Raw genomic sequence first — 27,829 nt, 5'->3', positions numbered from 1 at the left:
ACTGAACGGCATCTGCATAATACAGACTTTTTAGAGGTTTCCGCGGATCCATTAGGAGTGGGAATCTTTTGGCACCTCACGATTCGATTACGATTCAGAGGGCTGCGATACGATGATAAAACGATGATAAAACGTGTGACTATTGGTACTTTTAAAACAAAGTATTTTATAATGATCCATAATGAATTTACTTCCAATATTTTTGATTAATTAAACAAATGATTGGCAATAAATGTTGTGATTAGAGTTTGTAATTCGCTTTGCCTTTTCCGAGTTGGCTGAAAGCTTTTAAAGGTGAACTGAAATGAAATAGGAAGTAAAGGTGATATAACAGATGTGTTATCATTGTTATTTGTGGTAGGACACTTGAAAATGCTGAAGTAGTTACAAGGGGGGGAAACAGTGATGTTAGTTTGTTGTTTTGTTACTAGGGCACAGCCATCTTGAGTAGTGTTGTCAAAAATATAGATATTTCGATAAATATCGATACTGAAATATCTGAACGGTACCAATACTAATTTCCCGAAGTATCGATACTAGCCGAGCTGTCACTTTCACTTCTCTCCAAAGGCGCGTTGACAAACACCACACGCACACTCGTCTCATTCGCTCTGGTTAAATAGCAAGTGAATGGGGCCGATCACACTTGACGCCTTTTTTTGCAGTGAGAGGCGTCTATTTTCAATTGGTTTCCTATGGCAGCGAGCGTTCTGCGCGTTGTTTATGTGCCTGCTGCGCCTCGCTTTTTTGAAGTTGAAAAAAAAAGCAACTCCGAGCGGAAAAAGCGCCAGTCGATTGAATGGAGAGGCGGGCCTTCCGTTTTAGTGATGAAAGCTACAGTTGCTTGAACGCCCGGAGAGTGCGATGATGGAGGATAAACTTGTGGTGCTCTCGCGGGTTACCAGGAGCTTAACGACTTGCAACTACCACAATGTTAACAGAAAGTAAATAAAGTTAATAAAAGGCTGATTTGACGTTTACTTGACTGACAGGACAGCTGTTTCAGTGGTTGCCTAGCAACGCAGCGCACTGCTCGTTCTGTGTGATGGCGTTTTCGAACCTGAAAAACGCGTTAGGTGTGATCGGGGCTAATATAGCAAAGCACCTGAAAGACCGACACCGGGATCTATATAAATGATTTCGAGAGGTTGGTAACTCTTCTCATTTTAACATTTCTGGAACATTAACCAGATAAGATGGCCTAGTATTGTTGTTGATATGAGTGTGTGTTGTCTCGTTTTTTCACCGTAATTCTTAAAGTTAATATAATCTGACTGAGGAATATTTTAACTGTGGTCAAATGTAGGCTAAATTAACTTGTGCTTATTTAACTTTATTCAAAAAATTATTATTTAATTCTGCAATTTGCCTTCATTATCATCAATTTGATTACACAGATACTAGCCTAATTAAACTAAACTGAGCTAGACAATGACATCTCTGAATTCAATAATGAAATGCCTTTAACTGAAAATTGAATGTTTAATCTTATTATTATACATTACTGACACGCTATCCTCCAATTTGATACTGGTAAGTGCTTTGACACAATCTGTATTGTTAAAAGCACTATATAAATAAAGGTGCTTGACTTGATGTCGATCCAGTGAGCATGTGTTCGTGTGTGATGCACGTTTGCGTTTAAATCTGTTCATCAAATAACGTTAATGTATTAACCAGCATTTATGCTTTTGAGCCAGTGCACTACCTCAGGACATTTTTGTTCATGTAAAATATCCCTCATTGTCATGTTCTAGACTTGTTATATTTAGCTTTAAATAAAAAAAATACCCCCTTAATATTGTGGCAGTTTTTTTCTCTGTGGTATCGAAAATGGTATCGAATATCGATATTTTTCAAGGTATCGTATCGAAGTTAGAAATTCTAGTATCGTGACAACACTAATCTTGAGCTTCTAATGGTCCGTGACGTCACTGGCATGGTAGGCTACCTTGACAGCTCCAGCAAAATGGCATATCAAGAGCATAACAGATCGAGAGGGGGGTCTTATTGCATGATTGCATAGCATTATTTGCATTGCAAAAATTGTGATCTGTCCAACAAGCAAATATAACACCTCCGATGCCATCCAGGACCGAATAACCTGTTTGCAAAATGACTGTGGCATAAATGTGAGCACGGCGGGTCCTGTAAACCAGTTCCACTCACCACTTAGCCTAGTTGTTATTGTGATGGTCACCTTCACCGTAGATCACCCTGCTAAATTAATCCGACAAAGAGGATGGCATCCATTCCAATATAAGCAATATCCATCGACGACACCGGCAAGATACTTGTTACTGTGATTTCAGCCGCTTTCAAACTGTGTATGAGAGACGCGGCGGCGCGCCTTGCTAATTTAAATTTGACGAGCGCACACGCCTAAACGCAACGCACAGACAGCCAGCTGTAACAGCGCCTGCACTAAACTACATTCTCTTTATCGTCTTATTGCATTTAAAGTGTCAACAACACAAGGTTCACATCTTAAGTGAATGTAGACATCTGTAAGAAATCGTGTATTCTAGATCCCTGCATTGCAGTAGTTCTTAAAGTGACAGCATAAGAATCAGTATACGTTTCATTCATACAGTGAAGAATATGCAGTTTTATTATTTCATTTGATTCAATTTCTTACTTAAATGTTGTTTTTAGTGTTAACTTGTACAGTTACTGTCAAAATCAGTCAGTTCAGTCAGAGTAGCAGTGGAGTAGCCTGACATAACATGTTAGTAGCCTACAGTGGTACCATGCCAGTGACATCATCGAGCACAGCTGCGCTCTGATAACAACAAATGTAAATTTCAGTTTTGGGAAAAACTTCATATATTTTGTTTTTTAATATTATTTTTGAATTAATTTGTTTACAATTTTAATAACCAACATGTTATCAAATTATATTTTGTTCATTTCAGTTCCCCTTTAAGTTTGTCTTGGTTTCCACGTCAGCGCTGTTTGATCTGACGTGTGGTGTGGCATCTGACACAGCTCAAACGAATAGCGCAGTTTCGTTTCACTTTTGTTTTGTTTGATGTTTCTCGTATGTAACAGAAGTTGCAGCTCTTATAAATTGGACAACGTGGTGGTCATACCAGTGCGACCTCTTGTTTATATCGATGTATATCTTGTATATCGATTATTGGACAAAAGTAAGCGTGAAGGTCCACCCCTTAACATACCCGTCACTGGGGTGTGTGTGCAGATCGTTTGAAAACACTCGAATTATCCATCAATTCCCCAAAACTTAAAATAGTTATGAATTGCCCTGAGATTGTGTTGGTTGTACAGTATTATGAAATAGAAATAAAGTGCTTGATCACACAAAGCTTATCAGAAACGGTGCTCAAAGTTTGAATGTTTTAGATGTTGAATCTCGATATATTCCATTGTAAGAATCCTCACATCGTCTATGGAAAGCACAGCAGTGTCAGCGGCTGGATGAGGCGATCAGGCACTCAAAATACAGCTGACTTTTCTAAAACTCTGGCTTTCAGACGAAGCAGCATTTACTGCTGTTCTCAGAGCCGTGCTGTACTGACAAGCTGCACATTAAACAAATCTCAGACTTCGCCGAATCGCGTGCGGTTTCGTTCCGATTAATCGTGTAGCCCTGCGAAGAAGAGTTTCAGATATTATGTGCTAGTTTTAAACTAAATTTCTCTGTGATTTTAGGGCTATTTAACCAACTCATGGCAAGATGAACTTGAGTAGATGCATGAAGTCAGTTCACACGTGTTCTTTCAGATATAAATTTCAATGCAGCTTGTTATTTAAATCAGCTTTGTATGAGCCATTGGCATCATTCATCAAAAACTCTTTAGTTACCAACATTCTTCAAACATCTAAAGGAAGTCCTAGGTTAGGAATGACATGAGAACGAGTAAATGATGACAGAATTTTCTTTTTTTTTTGATGAACTATCCCTTTAAACTCTCATGTTTCTGCAGGTTTTGCTAGGCCTGTGCACTGCAGTACCAGTCTCTGTGCATTGATCTGAGTGTAATGAGTTTTAATCTGAAGAAGCAGTCTTTAATTTACACGTCTGGCCAGCTCAGCAACACACTCCAGTAAGTGTTCTCCAACGGCCCTGTTGGAAAGACGCCATTCAGAGGAATGCAAACCACAGGTTTCCCCAAAGACTGTTTGCTGATAGACAGTTCTTCATTAATTCACTCCACTCTCGGGATGCCATAATCTATATCTATACGTAGTGGATGTACCATTAGGAACGGAGATACTGGGATGCTTTAGTGTTGTGATTAATCTGTATCACCGCAACATTTTCAAATGCCATGTTGAAATCTTACCTCTGTGTAACTTGGAATCTGGAAGTGGTAAACAACACACACACACACACACACACACACACACACACACACACACACACACACACACACACCACAATCACGTTTGGATGTTTTTTAAGGTTATGAAATCTACCCAGATGGCGTGTCCAAATAGCTGTGCAAATTTGGTGAAAAGACGAAGGCTGCACTTGAAAAGCATGCATGCTTTCCTCCTCTTTAAAGACACTTCATGACGATGACTAAGTCATTTCATCTAATACTCTAATGCCATTTGCTGCTCTGCCTTCTGTGAAACTACTGGAGGAGTCAGCTGTCATCTAGTCAACACGTGAAATGAAATGGCATTTATCTGTGTGCAGTTGGAATGCTTTTTCTATCTGGGAACATTTACCCATGCTGAGACTTAGTACGCACTTTCCAAGCTAATGCTTTTCCAAGGACATGCTGTTCACAGAGTACATGGAGCACGTTTATTGCCCTTCTCAGACTCTGCCCAGTCTGACACAGCATACGGACCAGTCTTCCCTGCATAAATTACTAATTAAATGGAGATTAATCCTTATTAATAGGGATGCACCGAAATGAAAATTTTGGGCTGAAACCAAAAATTCTGGTTGCACGTGGCTGGAAATCGAAACCGATTTTTTTTTCAATTTTTTTTTATGAATTTCTTATTTATTTATTTTTATTATTATTAATATTAGACTTTTTAATTAAATTCAGTAATTTTATTGAATTAAAAAAAAATACAGGCCAATAAAATAAAATAACCACACAAATTTGGCCATAAAATATATTAAAATAATATAAAAAAATCTGTATATTATATTATGCAACAGAATCAGATTTAACAGATTTCTTTTTTGACCAATTATCACAAAGTATAGTCCTGCAGTATTGCACTTTACAATAGTCCTAATAGTTGACTAAAAGTTAGTCGACGAAAAGAGGCTTAGTTGACCAAGATTTTATGAGTGTCAGATCGTTATTTTTTTTTATTAATATTAGACTTTTTAATTAAATTCAGTAATTTTATTGAATATGAATTTTAAAAAATACAGGTCAATAAAATAAAATAACCACACTTTTATTTAAAGGATCACACTAAATTTGGCAGGGCTCTACACTTACTTTTTGAACAAGGAGCACTGGTGCGCCTAAATAAAAAAATTTAGGAGCACAGACAAATATTTGGGGGCACAGTCATTTTTGTAGTATAAGTTTATCATTATAGAGCATGTGAGCGGAGTGGAGCGGGAGCGAGCGGGGAGCGCGAGCGGGCGGATCTTGGACAGAGCGCAGAGCGGCAATTTCAAAAGGACGGAGCGTCGCCCTATTTCCCGCTCCAATTCCGCTCCGCTCACGCCACGCATCAGTCAAAAAATGCGCCATGAAGAAGAAAAAACATATATAGGCATAGCCTAAGTCGCACTGGACTATAAGTCGCATTTATTTAGAAATGTATTTCACAAAAAACAAACAAAAACAATGTTACAGATGGGACAGTTCTCCGTTACGGACGTGAGCGCTCTGAAAGCGGCACTAAAAGACTGCTTTAAAACTTTCACTGAGACCTCAAACAGAAAGCACAAAGCCTGTCTTTAAATTTAATTTCGTTTTGTATTAATTGTATCTTAATTTTGATCAGTGTTTCATCAACCAATTTGTAAATATATTAGAAAATAGATAATCACTACACGAAGGTGCCGGCGGGTGAACCTGGAGTTTGTCTCATAAATGAACCGAAACTCAGCGTATAGCCTACTTGCCTGACAGACCTGAGACATATATATAAAGCTTGAAATGTCTACTTTTAAACAGAACAATTCAAAACGAAAGAAAACAGACTGCTCTCTTATGTAATCCGTATGAAATGTGCATTTCTCTCTGGGGTGTTCAATACTGCGAAGATCGCGAGTCAGCATCTTTCCAGCCGACACAGACATAAACAAAATGGTTTATTAGTAAACAATTAAAATGTCTCCTGCTATATTTTACATATTCATAATCATTAATTTTGCCGGTTCGTTGTGACAGCTTTTAGGTGCGTTATTGGCAGTGCCACCCTTAGGCCTACATGTTACATGAACGCATCAGCACCGAAAACATGGAGATTTTTTTCTTTTGGGGGCATTTTGTTTGTGTTCAGACTTTCTCAGTTGTCTTTAGGCGTGATGTTAGAGGACGCTTCTAATAAAGTTGCTAGTATGGCCTACACATATTGGATTCTAGTGTTGTCACGGTACCAAAATGTCAGTATTCGGTACCGATACCAGTGAAAATCCACGGTTCTCGGTACCAATTTCGGTACCAAAGCTTAATTTAGATTAAATTTACATAATTATATTAAAGTGTATATCACAAAGATGGAAACTGTAGTATTAAAAACACTTTACAATAAGATTCCATTTGTTAGATAACATTAGATAAAATGACCTAACAAAAAAAACAATAGTTATATACTGTCGCAATTATTCTCCTTGGGGTTAATTTAAAAATACATTTTTTAAATCAAAAGTTAACATTATTTCTGTTAACATTATTTAATGCACAATGAATGAAGTGAACAAACATGACCAATCAAGTGTTTTGTATTAAATAACATTCACAAACATTAATTAATGTTGTAAAAATATATTGTTCACTCAATGTGTTATGTTAGATAACGCATTAAGTAATGTTAATGAATTGTATCTTATTGTAGCATTACCAAACTATACAGGAGATAAAATGTTTTATTTGACTTGACTATACTTTTATTTAATCCAAAACTGTATTCATATTTAACTTTAAAAGGGCTTTTTAAACCTGCTAAGAGTTATCCAGCCAAGAATAAGACTAGAACTGCTTTTCTGACGGACTGATATTAATGACGGCTTTTTATTTCTCATCTCCATAAATATATCTAGTAGTAAAGCTAATGCAAGGGCTAGAAATCAAGAGCGCAGTTCGCACAAGCGTTTGTACTCCCGTGGCGTCTGTCGTTGTTATGCATCCATGAACGCACATGGAAAAGCGAGCGCGCCGCTTCTATTATGAGCCATTTGAAATAACGTATCTGCACGCGCAAAAACATCAGCCCCACATCAGCAGCAGCACCGCCGATCGCCATCAGCGCTTTTATGAAGAGGACGCAACTGCACGCGCTTCGGGCATGCACGCGCATCAAGTACTGGGTTTGAGAAAACCTGGTACCATGACGTTTAAAAAAAAATTTGTACCGACTTGGTACCGAAGTACCGGGTCTTTTGACAACACTATTGGATTCACGTTTATTATTATAGGCTATTTAAAAAAAATACCCCATTTTTTATGCTGTTCGTATCATTTTATTTTGTTGTATTTATCCGTCACACCTTGGCCGGTCCGTGAAAATATTGTCTGATATTAAACCGGTCCGTGACACAAAAAAGGTTGGGGACCGCTACAAGTGATATACATGTAGATTTTTTTCCTTTTTTGGAGCGAGCGGGGGGCGATTTGAGTGGATCGCGAAGCAAACTGCGTTGAGCGCTGAGCGAAAATGAGCGGAGCGGCCTGATGTAGCTTTGAGCGGGGGAGCGGAGGGGTGAACAGTTCCGTGAGCGATGAGCGGAGATTCTCACCGCTCCACTCCGCTCATACTGAAGATTTAGGCCTAAATAACTGATCTCCCGGTAATATAGTGTCCTACTCTGCCCCTCCTCATGATGATGTATTTGCAGCTGTTTCTATAGAAAAATGCTGTGTCACTCGCACGAGTGCGCCCAAATATTTTTTCACGTTCGCACGCCCAAATATTTACTCGCATGTGCAAGTGAAATGGGCGCACTGTAGAGCCCTGTTTGGCCATAAAATATATTTAAATAATATTTAAAAAACACTATATTATATTATGCAACAGAATCAGATTTAACAGATTTATTTTTTGACCAATTATTACAAAGTATAGTCCTGCAGTATTGCACTTTACAATAGTCCTAATCGTTGACTGAAAGTTAGTCGACCAGGATTTTATTAGTTGGTTCATCGCAGAAAAAGTCACGCAATCCATGAGGGTCAGATCGTTAATGGCGGGTCCTGATGGTAATTACAGTGTGTTGGGCAAGAAATCCAAACGTTTGCCTGTCATCCATCAACCTCAAACATGGCTTATCATTTGAAACATGTTAGTAGCAGCTTTACATGTGCTTGCTCTAATGTTAACCTAGATGTGCTCTATTATTAGGAGCATGTAAGTGTTGGTGTGGCGTGTGGAAGGCAGCTTTACTGCACGACATGGAGGCGCAGACACAATCACTTGCATTTTTTAAACTTAAAATACTCCATGATTTTACGTCATACAAGAGTAACATCTACCAAACTGTAAAGGGGGAAACTGTATTGGGGAAATGCATTACTGCAATTCCACTATGGTACAGCTTTGCCATATGGAAACGTTGATATTTTCTCAATTTACAGTAAAACTGTTAGAGAAAGTTTGTGAATTCAAATATGCAATTTAACAAAGACGCTGCAAAAAAAATCCCCCTTGAGAAAAAATCCCCCTTGAGAAGAGATGTTTAGAAATGAGGTTCATAGAGCGTGAGGGTGTCAGTGGGAAAGAGAATTTTGGAGGGACATTCAAATGTCATGTGACTTAAAAACAGCACATCCTTAAGGCCTGCCCTTTTAATTCCCATAATGCAATATATTGTGTTTTTTTTTTCTGAATAACAAGGAAATGAGTAGAAATTCATTCTTGCGACATGGCAACTCTTTACCATAAAAAATAATAAGCCTAAAATGTCTCCTTGCTAATTTTTCAGACACGTTCGTAATCATTAGGCTACTTTTGCCTGTGCTTTGCGTTAAGCTTTATGTGTGTGCATGAGCGCAGAATAGGCATATTCTGCCCCCCAGTATATATTAAAGTAATTAAATGAATATAAATGTGCAAAGTCGACTAATGCCTGAAATGAACGACTAGGCCTACTAGTCGACTAGAAAAATCCTTAGTCGAGGGCAGCCCTAGGCTATTGCAAACAGAAACAAGTCTACCAAAGAGAAACTTCATGTCGGCACGTTATTTTAACAGGCTTTGCTTTTCCGGTGAGCGTGAGTGGGACATGAGTGGAGTGGGACATGAGTGGAGCGGGACATGAGTGGAGCGAGTGCTTGGGCCGTGAGCATGAATTTTGGTGAATCCAGTGTTCAGTTATTCAATTTCAATATTCAAAATCTAATAACCTGAGATGCCATCTGTCGTCAAATATCTGCAAAACGTCTTGAGTGAGACTTTCATGTGGCAGAAGTCAGGAGTTTGGTATCGGTAAACTTGCACCTAATCTTTGGCAGATATCGGCTGTTAATGACAAACTGTTACTGCAAATGTGTGGGTTAACAATTACTATTCTAACCATGTTGAGATGAAAATCTTCCGGTAACACTTTACAATAAGGTTCATTAGTTAACATTAGTTAACTACCTTAGTTAAACATGAACAAAGAATGAACGATACTTCTTCAGCATTTATTAATCTTAGATAATATTAATTTCAACATTTACTAATACGTTATTAAAATCAAAGGTTTTATTTGTTAACATTAGTTAATGCACTGTGAACTAACATGAACAGCTTTATTTATATTACCCAACATGGTAACACTTTATTTTAGTGTCCTTGTTACATATGTTACATGTACTTAACGTAGTAATAACAGTAAATTATGCATACTTACATGCAACTAACCCTCAACCAAACCCTAATCCTACCCTAACCCTATAGTAAGTACATGTAGTTGCTTAATATTACTCAGTAGTTAAATATATAATTACACTGTAACAATGACACCTTTAAATAGTGTAATCCCTAGCATTAACAAAGATTAATAAATACTGTAACAGATGTTTTGCTCATTGTTAGTTAATGCATTAACTAATGAACCTCATTGTAAAGTGTTACCAGTCTTTCAATTAACCAAAAGCATTTGTAATGTGACTGTTTTGTCCTGACGACATTGCTGTTTTTGTTGTAATTATTGAGCATTGGTTTGGTGTTGCTTATTAAAAACTGTAGAGACTGGATTACAGAAGTATTGCTGAGACTCCAGAAGACGTTCCTGAGCTCCGCTCATGGAGAATGAGCCATTGGAAATCTTTCAGAGCAGACTTTAGTTTAATTAGAGGAGAAGATGAAAGACACACGATGCACTCTTAGCTGAATCGTCTCATTCGTTCATGTATTCATTTTTATTTATAGCCCATGTAAAGTGACTGGTCATGATTAGTCTGCAGCTTATTAGATGAAAGCAAGCGTTGAAGGACTGCATCCAAACGGGTAATTATCATTAGAGTCATCAACCAGCACATCATCACATGGTCACTGGTGCTCTGGGTGTTTACAGGTTTGTGTGTGCAAAAAAAAACAACAGAATCTCTACACTCTCAGAAAATAAAGGGCATAATTGTACCTTTAGGGGTACAATGGCTCGTCACTGGGGCTGTACCCTCAAGGGTACAATACTGTACCTTAACCTTTAAAAGAAACAGTATATATACAGTACAGGCCAAAAGTTTTTACACATGACTATTTTTAATGTTTTTGAAAGAAGTTTCTTCTGCTCATCAAGCCTGCATTTATTTGATCAAAAATACAGAACAAAAAATGTAATATTGTGATATATTATTACAATTTAAAATAATTGGTTTTCAATTTGTTATACTTTAAATTATCATTTATTTCTGTGATGCAAAGCTGAATTTTCAGGATCATTACTCCAGTCTATCACATGATCCTTTAGAAATCATTCTAATATTCTGATTTATTATGAGTGTTGGACACAGTTCTGCTGCCTAATATATTTGATGAATAAAAGGTTAAAAAGAACTGCATTTATTCAAAATAAAAAATATATTTTCTAATAATATAAATCTTCTTTACTATCACTTTTTATCAATTTAACACATCCTTGCTGAATAAAAGTATTGATTTATTTCAAAAAAAGAAAGAAAAAAAATTACTGACCCCAAATTACTGACCAGTCGTGTATATTGTTGTTACAAAAGATTTATATTTTTAAAACATTTGCTTCTTTTTTTTGTAAACTTTTTATTTTTTAATTGTTTTACTTTTTATTCATCAAAGTATCCTAAAAAAGTATCACAGGTTATGAAAAAATATTAGTCAGCAGAACTGTGTCCAACACTCATAATAAATCAGAATATTAGAATGATTTCTAAAGGATCATGTGATAGACTGGAGTAATGATCCTGAAAATTCAGCTTTGCATCACAGAAATAAATAATTTAAAGTATAATAAATTGAAAACCAATTATTTTAAATTGTAATAATATATCACAATATTATTATTTTTTTCTGTATTTTTGATCAAATAAATGCAGGCTTGATGAGCAGAAGAAACTTCTTTCAAAAACATTAAAATAGTAATGTGTCCAAACTTTTGGCCTGTACTGTATGTACCTTTTAATGCTTTTTGACCCTCAAAAAGGTACATATATGTACCTTGAGGTCCAATAATAAGCCCTATGAGGTACGTTATTGTACCTTGGGGGACAGAAATGAACTCCTACTGTACCTCTATTTCTGACAGTGTATAGCACTTTGATTCTGTGAGTCTTTCTGTTGAATACAGTGTTTTTCTGCACAAGGAATATTTCAGGTTATTTTAAACCTGATGACCTCATGTACAATAATTAGGGATTCTCCGATCAGGATTTTTGCAGCCGATACGACCATTGATTTCTTGTCATCTTGATCGGCCTATCACACTGAAGGCATTTTCAGTGATTTCACATCTAAGTGGCATCAAGGTACATGGTGTTATTTGATATAAATCCTTTCAAATTTTGATGAAAATAGATTGACTTTCGAGGTTCTTATGTTACAACACTGCTGAAACCCCCACATAAATTTTTTTTTGTATTTTGTTATTATTCGTGATTGACATGAAGTAAATCCACAATCATGGCAACTGCATCTGGGCAAAAAATTGTGTTAAATCTCAAAACAATAAAAAATTGTGTCAAGAGTGTTTTACTGAACATAAGACCTACTTACATGTGTAAACACCACAAAGCATACAATATTAATACATAGAATAAGTAACAAGATCCTGGTTAATGAGTGCTGATCTTCCAGCACTGTTTCAGCTGTGCGCTCCTGCTTTATGTCGCATAGTAAATCAAGACCTGTCAATCTGAGCAATCAATCCAAGCACACAACACTTGGTCTCTGGACATCGTCCCTACCCAGTACCCAGTACCCAGTACCCACCATTCTCCAGATCCAGTTTCCATTGTTTGAACTTTCAAATGAGGTTGGAAAACACTAGGTCATGAAATAGAGGTAATTTTCCCTCAATCTAGGGGTCGTCTGTAGTAAAGAAATTCAGTAAAATCACTGAAGAATGCTTGAACAGAAACACAAGATTGACTTTTCCTCTTGAACCTTCAGTCCTGTAAAGCTTGCATCATGATTGTGTTTACTGTAAACATGTTTACCGTTCATTTATACACTCAGATGTATGCTGTCAATATGTGTATGTGGTAATCAGCAGGGTGAAAATAAACCAGAATTTTTACTTTTGTGTCTCTTTGATCACAGACAAGTCGACTTTAATGTTCTGCCATGAGGCTTAAGCTTGACATCGACTGGTCTCTGATCATGGCCTATAGAGGGCGCAACAGGATAAGACATCAAGTCCACTTTTATGCTCCGTTTCCAAAAAGTGGCAAGTAAATGCAAACTCTGAGTGCGCTCCACAACATACAGTGTGTTTCATTATTCCATCTCGATGCGAATGCATGTTTCAAACAGCTTATTGTACACGCAAATTAATCTCCGTTCTAAACTAATGCGCTGCTGCACTGTTCGATACAAATCACAATACTGAGCTCACTATACGATACTAATGCGATATTTTAAGCCAAAATAAAAAGGTTTTATTATTATTGTAGTATTATTAAAATTATTTGGGCCCACAAATATTCCTCCATTGCATTATTATACATTATATTCAACATTTATATATAGTAGTTGTATGTAGTATTGTCACAAGTCTGTAAACTTTCATTTTGTCCTCACGCAGTCCTCACGCTTTCACGCTTGGATCTACACAGACAAAGCCACGCGTGTACACTCTCCCGGTGCTCGCTATGTCCCGTCTCTCCCGCTATTAATGCTCTATACATATAAGAATAAACCATCGAAACGCTTTAAATAATCATACTACTAAAACTAAATGTGATATGGTGATTTAAATGATGTTTGCGCTTTCACTTTGAGGAGTGCCGTTCCAGTGCTTCATGTGATCAGTGCTGTCAATCACAGTTATAATGCAAGAAAGTGTCAAATTGACGATTCCCGAACTGTAAACGGTTAGTTCGTCCAAAAATGAAATTCTGCATTCACTAACTCTCGTGTTGTTTTCGTGCGTCGAGCCGGCATTTGGCACATGTTTTTTGTGCCAAAACAGTTGTTATGTAATAGGTTTTGGTGCTTCCTTTGTTTTTAGATTTCAGTCACCTACTTTTATGTTATGGTTAATGTATTTGCATAACAAATAACACTGTAGTCTCACCGCAGGGCAAATGCAAGCGCATGTTCACACTGTAGGGCCCTGATATTTTAGCTTAAACCATCCTGCAAACTGTACGAATGTGTCACCTCAAAACAATAAGTATGAATGTATGAAGTCATATGACTATAGACAGCGCTTAGAAGGTCTAGAACGCTTGATTCTTTGTGTGTGTGTGTGTGTGTGTGTGTGTGTGTGTGTGTATGTGTGTGTGTGTGTGTGTTACACAAAGGCCCTACTGAGAGCGCTCAAGAATCACAGTGTACACACACTGATCTCCTCCCAGACTCAGTGTGGACAGATCCGTTTGCTCTCTCGTAGGACTGTGCGATTAGGCTAATCGTATTTTGATTTCAGCTTGGCTTCTAACGATTATGAAAACCAGATAATCGAGGTAAATCACGTCCCGCGCACTTTCCTTTCCTACACAGCGGTGGGCTTTCTAACCCTAACCCTAAGATCAAACTTAACATCCAAATCAGTCGAACAAGTGAGTGAGTGAGTGCAGTCCACTGTTGCTAAACTGCGGGACGTGCTCGATATTAAATAGTGTTATTAAAAGCGCAATAAGCCCAGAAGGAGACGTCAACACGGTCGGTTATGTCTTAAGTAAATGTAAACATTTGAGAAAGCGTATTTGAAAGGCGCGTGTAACAGTATATTGGATCCGTGCAGCTCTTAAAGTGACCGCAGCCAACATTAATGTCAATCAAACAAGAAAAGACAAAGATAAAATCACTCACTGCTCTTGAATGAATATGTTTTGTAGTTTTAAATAAGGATTAGTCTATATTGGCGCTTTTCCACTACACAGTACCAGCTCGCCTCGACTCGACTCGACTCGACTCGGCTCTGTTTGGTTTTCCACTGTGTAAAAGTTGTACCTGTACCTGCTTCCAGGTACTTTTTTTCGTACCACCTCCGGCGAGGTTCTAAGCGAGCTGAGGCAAGCCGAGGCGATACTAAAATGTGACGTGAAAACAAGGCAGACTGCTGATTGGTCAGAGAGAATCGTCACTATTCACTGCGTCATCATTGCACGCGTCAGACGGAGTATCCTGAATAAAAAACAGCAAAAACAAACAAAAAAACATCCAAAAACAGCATACACTCGATTTCCTCCATTGTCCTGTGTGTGTGGGTAGCGGGTGTATCTCGCGCGTCTCGCGTAAAAGATTAAGTCATGGCAGTTTCCTGCGGCGTCGCTATGACGACCAGGTACTATTGTGGAGGTACTATCTGCAATGGAAAACGGAGCGAAAAGCGAGCCGAGCCGAGGCGAGTTGAGCTGGTACTGGTAATGGAAAAGCGCCATATGTAATGTATACAGCACAGCTGTGTATTTTACATTGGATTACTTTATTCGGTAACACTTTAGTGTGGGGAATACATAGTCACTATTAACTGACTTTTGCCTCAATAAACTCCTTATTTATTGCTTATTAATAGTTAGTAAGGTTTTTTATTTATTTTTTGCATTTAAGAATAGGTATTGGATAAGATTAAGGGATGTAGAATAAGCCATTAATATGTGCTTTATAAGTACAAATTAACAGCCAATATCCTAGCTAATAAGCACCTAGTTAATAGTGCGAATTGAAACCTAAAATATGTGTTACCCTTTATTCAGTTTCTGTTGTAGGCTATTACTCATCTGAACACCACTGTTAGTACATCTTCCTGAAAAACCTAAAACCACTGTTTATTTCATTAGTATTTTTGTTCTGTTGTAATTTGTCATTTTTTTTGTAATTAGTTTCTTTGTTCTTATGTTATTGATATCTGTTTACTCGTCTTCTGTAACTGCTTTGAGGACTTTTTACTTGCATTAATTAACCTAGTATTAGTTTTTGCTGAAGTATCGATACTTTTGAAATTTCACTCACTTACATTTAAAATGGCTCATATAATGAATTAAGACTTTGATCGTGATTTCAATATTGACAAAAAATATCATGATTATGATTTTTGCCATAATCGAGCAGCCCTGCTCTCTCGCTCTCTCACTCTCTCGCTCTCTCGCTCGTCCAGACGCTACACATGTGCTCCGTCACAGGACCTACTGAACTGGCTGTGAGAGATGACCTACTGAGCTGCATTCAGGCTTTAATTTAGTGCTGTGAAGAAATAGTTTCATGTGTTTTATTTATTTTTCCATTTGATGAGAATGATGATCTGTTGCATGTGTATGTGACCTTTGACCTTGCCTCTGTGTGGTTTTGTCTCTGCAGCCCAGAATGTGACTGTGGAGGAGATTCTGAATGCCTACAGACAAGCATGCCAGAAGCTCAACTGCAAACCAATCCCCAAAGTGCTCAAACAGATACAGGTAACACCCCTGCAAAGCATGCTGGGAATTCTTCAAATATTCTTTCAAGTCCTCTTTGAAGTCATAAAGCATTGTATTCACACCTGCGTCAGAAAGTAACTTTTTTTCCATTAAGAGGCAATATTTGCTTTGCAATATTTGATTAACGTAACATATCTGTGTTGTTTTTATGTCAAATACTTACATTTATTCAACCAATTACTTTAATCAGTCAGAATACTATTGATTGTTACCAATTTTATCAACATGAACAAAAGACATCTTTATACTGCAAAGGTGGAACAGAAGCTGCATCTGACATGGTATGTTTATCTACACAGACTGTTTAATGCTGATCAAAGGTGGCATACATGTATTTACACAACAATTGCACAATGATAGCCTACATAAAGTATATCAATGATTAAAAAAAAAAAAACATGAATTCATTACAGGGCAATATTATGACATTATGGCAGAATATTGCTCTTGATGTTGTAATAATGATTGTTAATGTTGATTAATAGAATACATAAAACAATTATGTGTGGGGAAATGGCTTGTCATATTCTTGTAGGCTTCTCAGACAAAAGCTTAGAACTATTAATTAATTTATAGATTTTTTTAATGCATTAGAAAATCAAGACATAACATTATAGTATCGTAAAGAAAAAGTATAACTTGTATACAGAAAGCGAGCAGTCCGTGACTTTAGTCTAGTGCAAGGTCACAGAGTCATGCATTCTCGCATTAAAGTCACTGAAGCTGTCTTCACTTCATTATTAATCTCTTGTTTACATCGTATCTGCACTTTGTTGTTTATGATGAGAGAGTTCGAAGAGTGCAGAACTCAGTGAGTGTCAAAACTCAACTTTCAGCTGATTTCTCAATTGCTGGTGACTAATCTAAACACCTCTGATTGGCCATTGCATTCATACACTCAACAGAAACATGTATGATTGGTTATAATACTCAACACTGCAAAAAAAATAGCTAAAAGAAGTCTTTGATGCAACGTGAGCAGATTTAGATGAAATGCCGCAATTGACACTTTTCATTTTCACAATCATGACTTGTAATGAATTTACATTCATTCATACATGAATTTTTATTGTGCATTTTTTGACCCCTTATCTTGTATTTGGGTTGCATTTTTGCCCAAACTCCCCATAAATTGCACCCTCACTGAAGAAAGGGAAGCTTGATCGTGCACATTAATAATCTCTGTTGTATCCCCAGTTGGCCCGTTGCGCTGGATTACATTTGTACTCTGATCACAAACATGTAACCTCATTGACCTCTGGCATCGGCCCAGTCACATGCCTCCTGACTCCCTCTGGCTGCAGCTCTCTCACTGAGAGCCTCTTACAGGCACAGCGCTGTAAACGTACCAAACCGAGTCAACAAACGGTCATTTCTCCCTGTCCTGATGACACACACACACACCCCCAGTCAAATTCTGGGTTATTTGCATGTAGCGTTATAATGGTTTGGTTAGAGCTCAACGGGAATGTGCCTGTTTTCTGTCAGTTAATGTTTAACTACTAGACTTCCTATAACAATAAGCAATTATGCATTGAAATGACTAATGTTATGATTTTCAATGGTTCAAATTTGACGTTACTACAAGAGTCTCTGTAGCAAAAAAAATAAAATAAAAAATGAATGAATGGTCATGAAAAATTAATTATGGCTGTTGTTGGACAAAAATAAAACTTGATAATAAAACTATGTTAATACTTTTAGCCCTTTTGTTTATTTATTTTTTTGAAATTTCAAATTTTACACAGAAAAACCTCTGTGATGCAAGAAAAATATATATCATATGAAATTGAGAATATACATTCTGAGAATTTCCAGTATCAACCCCAGTTGAATAATGAATTGATTAAATTAAATTAATTTAAACGTATAACTCATGGTTGTCCAAAAATGGTCCAAATTGATGAAACCTGCTGTTGCGTAACTTTCACTATGAGAAGAAAAGATGGTAAATTTTCCACTCTGCAATGGTTCACCGATAGGCATGCATATCAAAACTTGCATATCTGAATGCATGATGAGAAAATAGACAGGGTGATTTTTAATTTCATGCTGACTTAAAAAATGCATGAAAGATTTCAGGTGAGACTCTGCAGTGTTTTGATGAGACAGGAGGACACGTGCATGCGTGCTGAACCAGAGCGATGGATAGAGAGAGAGAGAGAGAGTGAGCAGTTTCTCCCGTCAGCTTCTAGCTGAGTCACTGAAACACACAGAAAGAGAGCCATCATGTTATCATGGCCTGATGTTTGCACAGAGATGCCAGCTAACACCCACAATCACTCACCAACCAGCACATGCTGTCGTTCTCCTCCCCTCTTTCTCTCCGTTCCACGTTCTTTTGTGTTTCCCATCTGTTTCTTGTCCATTCCTTTATTTTTTCTCTGCAAGTGTACTTTTTTCATGTAATGCATTTTTGGTGCAATACGTGTAACCTGTAGTTGTGCAGAAGGACATCGGTGTGTTAAATCCTTCCGAGGGCATCGTGGTAAATTTCCACTGGGAGTCCCCAGGGCAGAAAATAGCCGGTCATTACTGAGTGCGTGTGTACGTATGTGTTTTTCCACCACCTCAGTCTGTGCTTGTGTTCCTCTCTCTTCATTGCTTAGTCACCCCTGGAAAAATGACTTCACAAACAGGCCTATAAAAGAAATGAGAGAGAGAGAGAGAGAGAAATGTACTAAGAAGATTAATGCTCCATTTATGACGGTTTACTTACCACAGATGGCAAGTGGCCATATAGATATATAATTTTTTTCTTATTTTTTAAGGCCATATTATGCACTTGATTGTTTTGGGATCTACTTAAGTAGGTTTTCATTCTTAAATAAAAAATAATAAAAATCCCTATATTCTCCATTGTTGCTGCTCCTCTCTTCCCAGTCTGTCAGTATCGCTCTGTTTACTTCCTGTCTCTATGAAGCCCCTCCTTCTGAAAAGCATACTATGCTCTGATTGGTCGGCTGGAGCAATGTGTTGTGATTCGTCGAGCGCTTCGAGTGTGTTTGAGAAATGTCCCGTCCGTTACCATAACCACCAGTTTAACACACTACTAACTAACTCAACCAGGCCCCGCCCCTTTATTCTGCGTATTCATTATTTAAATGAGGAATATTGTGACGTTTGTTCCCGGAAGAAACTCAAGACTACAATGGAGGCGTTTCAGGGAGTTCAGAAACACTGACACTGATATAGAGAAGAACTCCCGCTGGAGGGACTTTGTGCTCAAACAGCAACATTACACAATAAAGAAAGATGATCATGGGAAAGAAAGCATAATAGATCCTCTTTAATACAGTTTCCGTCCTCACCAGCACAAGTGCACACCACTCAAGTCTCTGATTGCTGAGGAAAAGATGACCGCAGGTGGTTTGTATAACAGCAGAAACACAAGGCTCATTGAAGTCACATTAGAAAGCTCCGGGTCAGATGCTGTTTGCATGGCAGCGTTAAATGTCAGGTGGTGACTCTGAATGCTTTGGAGAGATTGCTGATCAGAGAACAGGTTTAGGGCAGCGGCCCCTGGTGTTTCACAGCACAGACGTCCTAGTGTTTACACAGCCTTGAAACGTATGAATTCAACGTTTATACTGGCATACTTTCAGCTCTTAGTCCCCTAGTTCCAGTGCGAGACATGTCACTGAACACACACACACACACACACGTCTGGTTCACTATCTTTGTGGGGACTCTCCATAGACGTAATGGTTGTTATACTGTAGAAACTGTATATTCTCTCCTCTTACACTAAATCTACCCATAAACGTGCCTATCACACACAACCTTCTGCATTTTTACATTTTCAAAAAGTATTAGTGTATTAGTCAGTTTATTGATTCTTGTCTATCCACCTGGATTTTTTTTATTCTATTTTTTTTAATCAAACCACTTGTCATTGCACACACACACACTTTTCTGACTAGAGTTACATTAATGATCTTGACTGGTTATTCAATAAGAATCAAACATTCATCTCTTAATAGTAATCTCTTTCTTTTTCTTTTTTTGTCCATAGGACTTAAAAGACCTGACACAGCGAAACGAGTGCCTAGACCTCAAAGGTGAGCTGAAAATGGGCTTTATCACAACGTTCAGTGTTCGGACGGTCATTGAACGTTCAGTGATTTCCAGTCCTGGAATAGTTATATAAATGTAATCAATCATGAGAAGGTCTTTTAGTGACTGTGAGTTTTTCTTGTTTGTCTCCTATTTAATATATTTCATTGGCTAAAATATGTTCAGTCTGTCTATATACTGTATACACTACCAGAACAAGAATAAGATTTCTCATAATCTTACTGCATTTATACAATATAATGTAATATATTGATATTTCAATTACATGATGTTCTTTTAAACTTTGCATTTGTCAAACAATCCTGATTATTTTTTTTATTATTTTTTTATATTATTTTCAACATTGATAATAATCAGAAATGTGTTTTTCAGCAACAAATCATCATATTATAATGATTTCTGAAGGATCATGTGACACTGAAGACTGGAGTAATGATGCTGAAAATACAGCTTTGATCACAGAAATATACAATATATTCACATAGAAATCAACGGTTTTAAACTAATAATATTTCTCAATATTACAGTTTTTGCTATATTGTTAATCAAATAAATGCAACTTGGTGAGCAGAAGAGGCTTCTTTAGGAAATCATTAAAAAAAATCTTTAGGACCCAAACTTTTGGATGATATATCTATGAAATATCAGTCCAGTATACTTTGTAGTTACAGTTCATGAATTATGAACAGCAAGAAAAAGTCATGGGAATCGTATGGAAATTAATTGATCAAAAGATTAGGGAACCCTGTAAGTCACATGTTTTCATACATTCGCATACACACACCCTCCGTTGAGTTCAGCATGTTGAGACTGGTTTGTATGCTTGTTTAGTTTGTGTAGTTAATGGGTGTGTGTCCATCGACAAGCTGATCTCATCCTCAAATCATTCAGGTTTACTGTAAATAATAAAGTTACAGAAAAACCATGAGATTAGCCGTGTGTTTGGCTTTGATCTGTGTCGTTATATAAATAAATAAAAAATATAAAGAACCATATCAGTGCAAAAGTTGAAAGTAATATCTCTGTTTTTTAATCTTTTGTCATTCTCGCAGGAGAGAAGCTGGACTATAAATCATGTGAATCTCTGGAGGAAATCTTTAAGCGGGTGCAGTTTAAAGTAGTAGATCTGGAGCAGACCAACTTGGACGAAGACGTGAGTGTTTTTATCTAATTTCCGCCGTATGCTGATTAGCATAGCATTCTGACCGCAGAGTCATTCATTTTGTTCTCTTTCCATCTTTAATATGTCCTGAGCTTCTGTAATGGCGTGTGCAGTGCTCTGAGTTCAGTTATCAGTGCTGTTACACTATCAACATGTCCTATGCACATCTAATTAGTGGTTGTGTTGTGTTGTGTTGTGTTGTGTTGTGTTGTGTTGTGTTGTGTTGTGTTGTGTTGTGTGTTTGGTTGTGTTGTGTTTCCGTGTTGGCTTCATTTGTCTGGTGTGATACAGATTGTGTTTGTCCGACATAAACACAGATATTAGGAGCTCCGGAGACATAAATTCAGGCTGTTTCTACAATGTTACTCAAGGCCGCTCCTGGACTCAACTTGAGTTAATGCTTTGAGTTAATTTTCCCATAAGTCATAAGCTGGGTGGATCTCTCAGCGTCTTCCATATATACACACACACACACACACACACACACTCACTCCTGAACACCACTACTGAAGGGAGATGTGTCATGGAAAACTGGTTTTATTTATTTATTTATTCCCATGACAGACTTGTTGTATTTATTCATTTGTTTATTTGCTATTGTGAAATAAAAGATGTTAAATGTACTATATAAACAGTCTAATCAGCACAATAATACATATACAGTATATATACTATATATATTGCTATATTACTACAGTATAGTGTATTACTATTGTTTGAAACAATGTGTATCGTCAAAAGCACTATATAAATAAATGTGCATTTATTTATATTTATTTGTTGATTTATAGTATTTTATTAGTTATTTATATTATTTGTGTGCATTATTATTATTATTATTGCCCGTAACTGCTTGTCTGGGATCAGTTTTCCTTCTCCAGTCCAGTGTTGTTGGACGTTTGACTGGCCATGGGAAGTGTGTGTCCCCCGGCTGCGCCTCCGTGAACTCTCAGCATGTTTGTTGTTCTCCTGTGTCTAAAAGCATTTGCTGCGCTCCTAATCTTCCTTACCTTTAAACCCTAGCCATGAACTGCACATTCGTGTTTGTTTTCAGGGTCCTCCAGAAACATTGAGCCCTGTCCCGCCTCCTCTGCATGCAGACGTTGTGTTTATTGTGTGTGTGTGTGTGTGTGTGTGTGTGTGTGTGTGTGTGTGTGTGTTCAGGGTGGAGCACAACACCATATGCTGCTTCTCATCAGAGCTCGGACCATTTAAAGGGTTAGTTCACCCAAAAATGGAAATTCTGTCAGTAATTACTCGCCCTCATGTTGTTCCAACCCGTCAGACTTTCGTTCATCTTCAGAACACAAATTAAGATATTTTTGATGAAATCTGAGAGCTGGCTCACTCCTCCATAGGCTCTTCTAGGTAATCGATATCTGCCATCCCAGAAAAGTTAGTCAAGACATTGTTAAAATAGTCCAAGTGACTACAGTGGCTCAGCCTTAAGTTTATCAAGCGACAAGAATACTTTTTGTGCGCAAAAACAAACAAAAATAATGACTTTATTCATGTTGTGTAACAGCAGCACTTCTGGGTTGTACGTCAGAACGTAGGCTCTCTATTGGTCGACGCTGGTCATGTGTGTGATGCTGGCCAATAGTGAGCCTCCGTTCTGAGACGTACAACCCAGAAGCGCTGCGCTGTTACACTACGTGAACTCACTCAGAGAAACACAGAAGAAAATGAAGAGTTGAAGAAAGTTGTTATTTTTGTTTGTTTTTTGTCGCACAAAAAGTATTCTCGTCGCTTGATGAACTTAAGATTGTTAAGACTGTAGTCACTTGGACTATTTTAACAATGTCTTTACTTACTTTTCTGGGATGGCAGATATCGATTACATAGAAGAGCCTATGAAGGCGTGAGACAGCTCTCAGATTTCATAAAAAATATCTCAATTTGTGTCCCGAAGATGAACGAAAGTCTTACGGGGTTGGAACAACATGAGGGAGAATCATTACTGACAGAGTTTTCATTTTTGGGTGAACTAACCCTTTAAACGCCGCTGAGTTTCGCTTCAGTCTTCAGAGAGTGTGTATGTGCCTCAGTCAAGCACATTCCCCTCAGAGAAGTGCAAGATGATAAGCATTTTTTTTTTTAAACATGATAATTAATTATTTTTTTTTACTATTTAGGGCTTCCCCCGACTAAATATTTATGTAGTTGACTAGTACTCGTTCATTCAAGCCAATAGTCGACTAATCACACGTTTATGATATTAATCTTATTACTTAATTATATATATATACAGTGAGGAAAATAAGTATTTGAACACCCTGCTATTTTGCTAGTTCTCCCACTTGGAAATCATGGAGGGGTCTGAAATTGTCATCGTAGGTGCATGTCCACTGTGAGAGACATAATAAAAATTAAAAAAAATCCAGAAATCACAATGTATGATTTTGTAACTATTTATTTGTATGATACAGCTGCAAATAAGTATTTGAACACCTGTCTATCAGCTAGAATTCTGACCCTCAAAGACCTGTTAGTCTGCCTTTAAAATGTCCACCTCCACTCCATTTATTATCCTAAATTAGATGCACCTGTTTGAGGTCGTTAGCTGCATAAAGACACCTGTCCACCCCATACAATCAGTAAGAATCCAACTACTAACATGGCCAAGACCAAAGAGCTGTCCAAAGACACGAGACAAAATTGTACACCTCCACAAGGCTGGAAAGGGCTACGGGGAAATTGCCAAGCAGCTTGGTGAAAAAAGGTCCACTGTTGGAGCAATCATTGGAAAATGGAAGAAGCTAAACATGACTGTCAATCTCCCTCGGACTGGGGCTCCATGCAAGATCTCACCTCGTGGGGTCTCAATGATCCTAAGAAAGGTGAGAAATCAGCCCAGAACTACACGGGAGGAGCTGGTCAATGACCTGAAAAGAGCTGGGACCACCGTTTCCAAGGTTACTGTTGGTAATACACTAAGACGTCATGGTTTGAAATCATGCATGGCACGGAAGGTTCCCCTGCTTAAACCAGCACATGTCAAGGCCCGTCTTAAGTTTGCCAATGACCATTTGGATGATCCAGAGGAGTCATGGGAGAAAGTCATGTGGTCAGATGAGACCAAAATAGAACTTTTTGGTCATAATTCCACTAACCGTGTTTGGAGGAAGAAGAATGATGAGTACCATCCCAAGAACACCATCCCTACTGTGAAGCATGGGGGTGGTAGCATCATGCTTTGGGGGTGTTTTTCTGCACATGGGACAGGGCGACTGCACTGTATTAAGGAGAGGATGACCGGGGCCATGTATTGTGAGATTTTGGAGAACAACCTCCTTCCCTCAGTTAGAGCATTGAAGATGGGTCGAGGCTGGGTCTTCCAACATGACAATGACCCGAATCACACAGCCAGGATAACCAAGGAGTGGCTCTGTAAGAAGCATATCAAGGTTCTGGCGTGGCCTAGCCAGTCTCCAGACCTAAACCCAATAGAGAATCTTTGGAGGGAGCTCAAACTCCGTGTTTCTCAGCGACAGCCCAGAAACCTGACTGATCTAGAGAAGATCTGTGTGGAGGAGTGGGCCAAAATCCCTCCTGCAGTGTGTGCAAACCTGGTGGAAAACTACAGGAAACGTTTGACCTCTGTAATTGCAAACAAAGGCTACTGTACCAAATATTAACATTGATTTTCTCAGGTGTTCAAATACTTATTTGCAGCTGTATCATACAAATAAATAGTAAAAAAATCATACATTGTGATTTCTGGATTTTTTTATTTTTTATTATGTCTCTCACAGTGGACATGCTCCTACGATGACAATTTCAGACCCCTCCATGATTTCTAAGTGGGAGAACTTGCAAAATAGCAGGGTGTTCAAATACTTATTTTCCTCACTGTATATATGAAGAGTTCAGATGCAAAAGCCTCTAAGTGCCATCTGAAATTTTCTTCTAGAATGATCATTTTTATAAAGCTTGTATATTTAAGTTAAGTAATTTCACTTAAATGACAATTAATTGGTAATTTGCATTGCCATTTAAGTGAAATTATTGAACTTAAATATACGAGCTTGATAAAAATGATCATTCTAGACGAAAATTTCCGATGGCACTTAGAGGCTTTTACATCTGAACTCTTCATATATATATATACACACTGGGAGATGGCATCAGAAAATGGTTTGAGTTTCGGGGCTTAGAAAGAATATTATGTAACATTTACACTACCGTTCAAAAGTTTGGGGTCAGTAAGATTTTTTTATGTTTTTAAAAGATGTATCTTAGGCTGCATTTATTTGATAAAAAAAAACTATAAAAAAAACCCCAGTAATATTGTGAAATATTATGACAATTTAAAATGACTGTTTTCTATTTTAATATATTTTAAACAGTAATTTATTCCTGTGATCAAAGCTGGATTTTCAGCATCATTACTCCAGTCTTCAGTGTCACATGATCCTTCAGAAATCATTCTAATATGATGATTTGATGCTCAAGAAACATTCATTATTATTATCAATGTTGAAAACAGTTGCGTACACATTTTTTTCAAAATTCTTTGATGAATAGAAAGTTCAAAATAACAGCATATCATTAGGATATTAAGTGAAGATCATGTTCCATGAAGATATTTTGTAAATTTACTACCGTAAATATATAAAACATTTATTTCTGTGAGTGGATGCAGCACAATCGCCAACATAAATGAACAACTTTAAAAGAGATTTTCTCAATGTTTAATTTTTTTTGCACCCTCAGATTTTCAAATAGTTGTTTCTCGGGCCAAATACTGTCCTATCAAAACAAACCACACATCAATGGAAAGCTTATTTATTCAGCTTCCAGATGGTGTTTAAATCTCAATTTAAAACAAATGGGTCACAAATGAGGTTACATATCACACATGCACTCTTCAATAAGCCGACAGAGAAAACGGGTTAACGCGTTCACATGATCACGTGCATTGTCTGGTTAAGCGTAATCTGGTTAAGAACGTGCATGTAAACGCATTGTTCTACAATACAGAGGAATACCAAACCATAATATTGAGCCTTTAAAATATAAATGAAGCGCTCAAGCGCATGAATAAACGCTCTGTAAATGTCCAAGCAAACAAAATGCACAGTGGTGGCACTCACTCCTAAGCCTAGTGTGTCTAATACAGCGGGACAGTCACTCCTTCCCAGCCTTACATAGTGGTAATACTGGTTTTTAAGCTGTGCAAGGTGACTGGTAGCGTGGACTGGGACGTCATGCTCTGTAATGAAGAGTGATAGGCTGTTCTTCCAGTGAGATCTGTAACACACTAAAGCAGACTAACACCCCCTCGTATATCACTCCGTACACTAGCGTACGCAGCCATCTTGATTATTTAGAAATAATTGGATTGTAAAATGTTGTTTGAATATATGATGTCTCTTAAAGTGGTCAGGAAGAGCTGTTTTCTGTTGGACCGGTTACACATACTTGAACATATTGTTGAAAGTTTGGAAATGGTGTCTGGAATTGCTTTCTAAACTTTTGTTACCACATGCTCTTAACAAGTTGGCTAAAATAGCTGTGTGGTCTTTATTAAGGTATCACCTGTCAGTCATTTTATTTGCTTGTTTGATTTTAGTGCATCTCAGTGTGTGTGTATTACTGACTTTTGTGTGTCTATCTCTTCTTTCTTCTGTCCCATCATAGGTATTAGATGCTCTCTCTCTCTCTCTATCTCTCTCTATCTCTATCTCTCTCTATCTCTATCTCTCTCTATCTCTCTCTATCTCTCTCTCTCTCTCTCTCTCTCTCTCTCTCTCTCTCTCTCTCTCTCTCTCTCTCTCTCTCTCTCTCTCTGGCCGTTTACAACTGGTATTAAGATGCGTTTTGGTGTAAAAGGTGTCTAAAGCGTTTTGAACTTGTGCACTTTCGGCCACAGAGGTAGTCGACCGGATTGCTTTCTTAGTGTAAACGCTCAAGTGGTCGAAAGTGTTCAAACAGCCACAAAAGACCGTCTACTCTCCGCCTACTGACCTAATGCGTATATATTATCCCTCGTCTACTTGTGATCCGATCGACCAAAACGCATCTCAATGCCAGGTGTAAACGGCACATCTCTCTCCTTCTGCTCTGCATTGTGTCCATCAAGTGAGTATTTCAGGCGTTTTGTCTCGGCTTGTCTGAGGTCACTGTGTGAAAAGTGAATGACTCGTGCTGTTTATAGGACAGTGTAAATCTCTAGTGTAAAGATGTTGGAAACAAAACCATATTTTCTTTCAAACATGTACAAACATGCACGCTAATGCTCAGCTCTTACAGCGTCATGTGGGACACAGTCTGGGCTTTTATCCAGGATGAAATTAAAATCTATATAACTGTAATATAAAATAACTAATCATCATCACACATTTATTTAATGGTTGCCATATAGTAAAATTAC

The 27,829-nt window shown here is 37.6% G+C and overlaps 1 protein-coding gene and 1 long non-coding RNA gene across 3 annotated transcripts in view; both read left to right on the top strand.

The window, feature by feature from the left end:
- Window positions 1-4,967, top strand: LOC309507874. Its single transcript, XR_014209269.1, has 2 exons — window positions 1-447; window positions 1,913-4,967. It is a non-coding gene; the product is annotated as an uncharacterized lncRNA (long non-coding RNA).
- The window catches only part of ppp1r37 (protein phosphatase 1, regulatory subunit 37), a 57,201-nt gene that overhangs the window by 10,408 nt on the left and 18,964 nt on the right, over window positions 1-27,829 (top strand). The window contains exons 2-5 of one of the 2 annotated variants that reach the window (XM_082182160.1): window positions 16,096-16,193; window positions 16,451-16,495; window positions 20,230-20,275; window positions 21,344-21,444. In XM_082182160.1, the coding sequence (XP_082038286.1) occupies window positions 16,096-16,193; window positions 16,451-16,495; window positions 20,230-20,275; window positions 21,344-21,444 (290 nt within the window). The remainder of the gene's footprint in view (window positions 1-16,095; window positions 16,194-16,450; window positions 16,496-20,229; window positions 20,276-21,343; window positions 21,445-27,829) is intronic. The other variant, XM_082182161.1, reaches the window with a different exon arrangement.

The sequence above is a fragment of the Leuciscus leuciscus genome (genome assembly GCF_965113295.1).
Source record: "Leuciscus leuciscus genome assembly, chromosome: 10".
NCBI classification, from domain to species: domain Eukaryota; kingdom Metazoa; phylum Chordata; class Actinopteri; order Cypriniformes; family Leuciscidae; genus Leuciscus; species Leuciscus leuciscus.
This window is presented reverse-complemented; position numbering and strand designations above follow the sequence as displayed.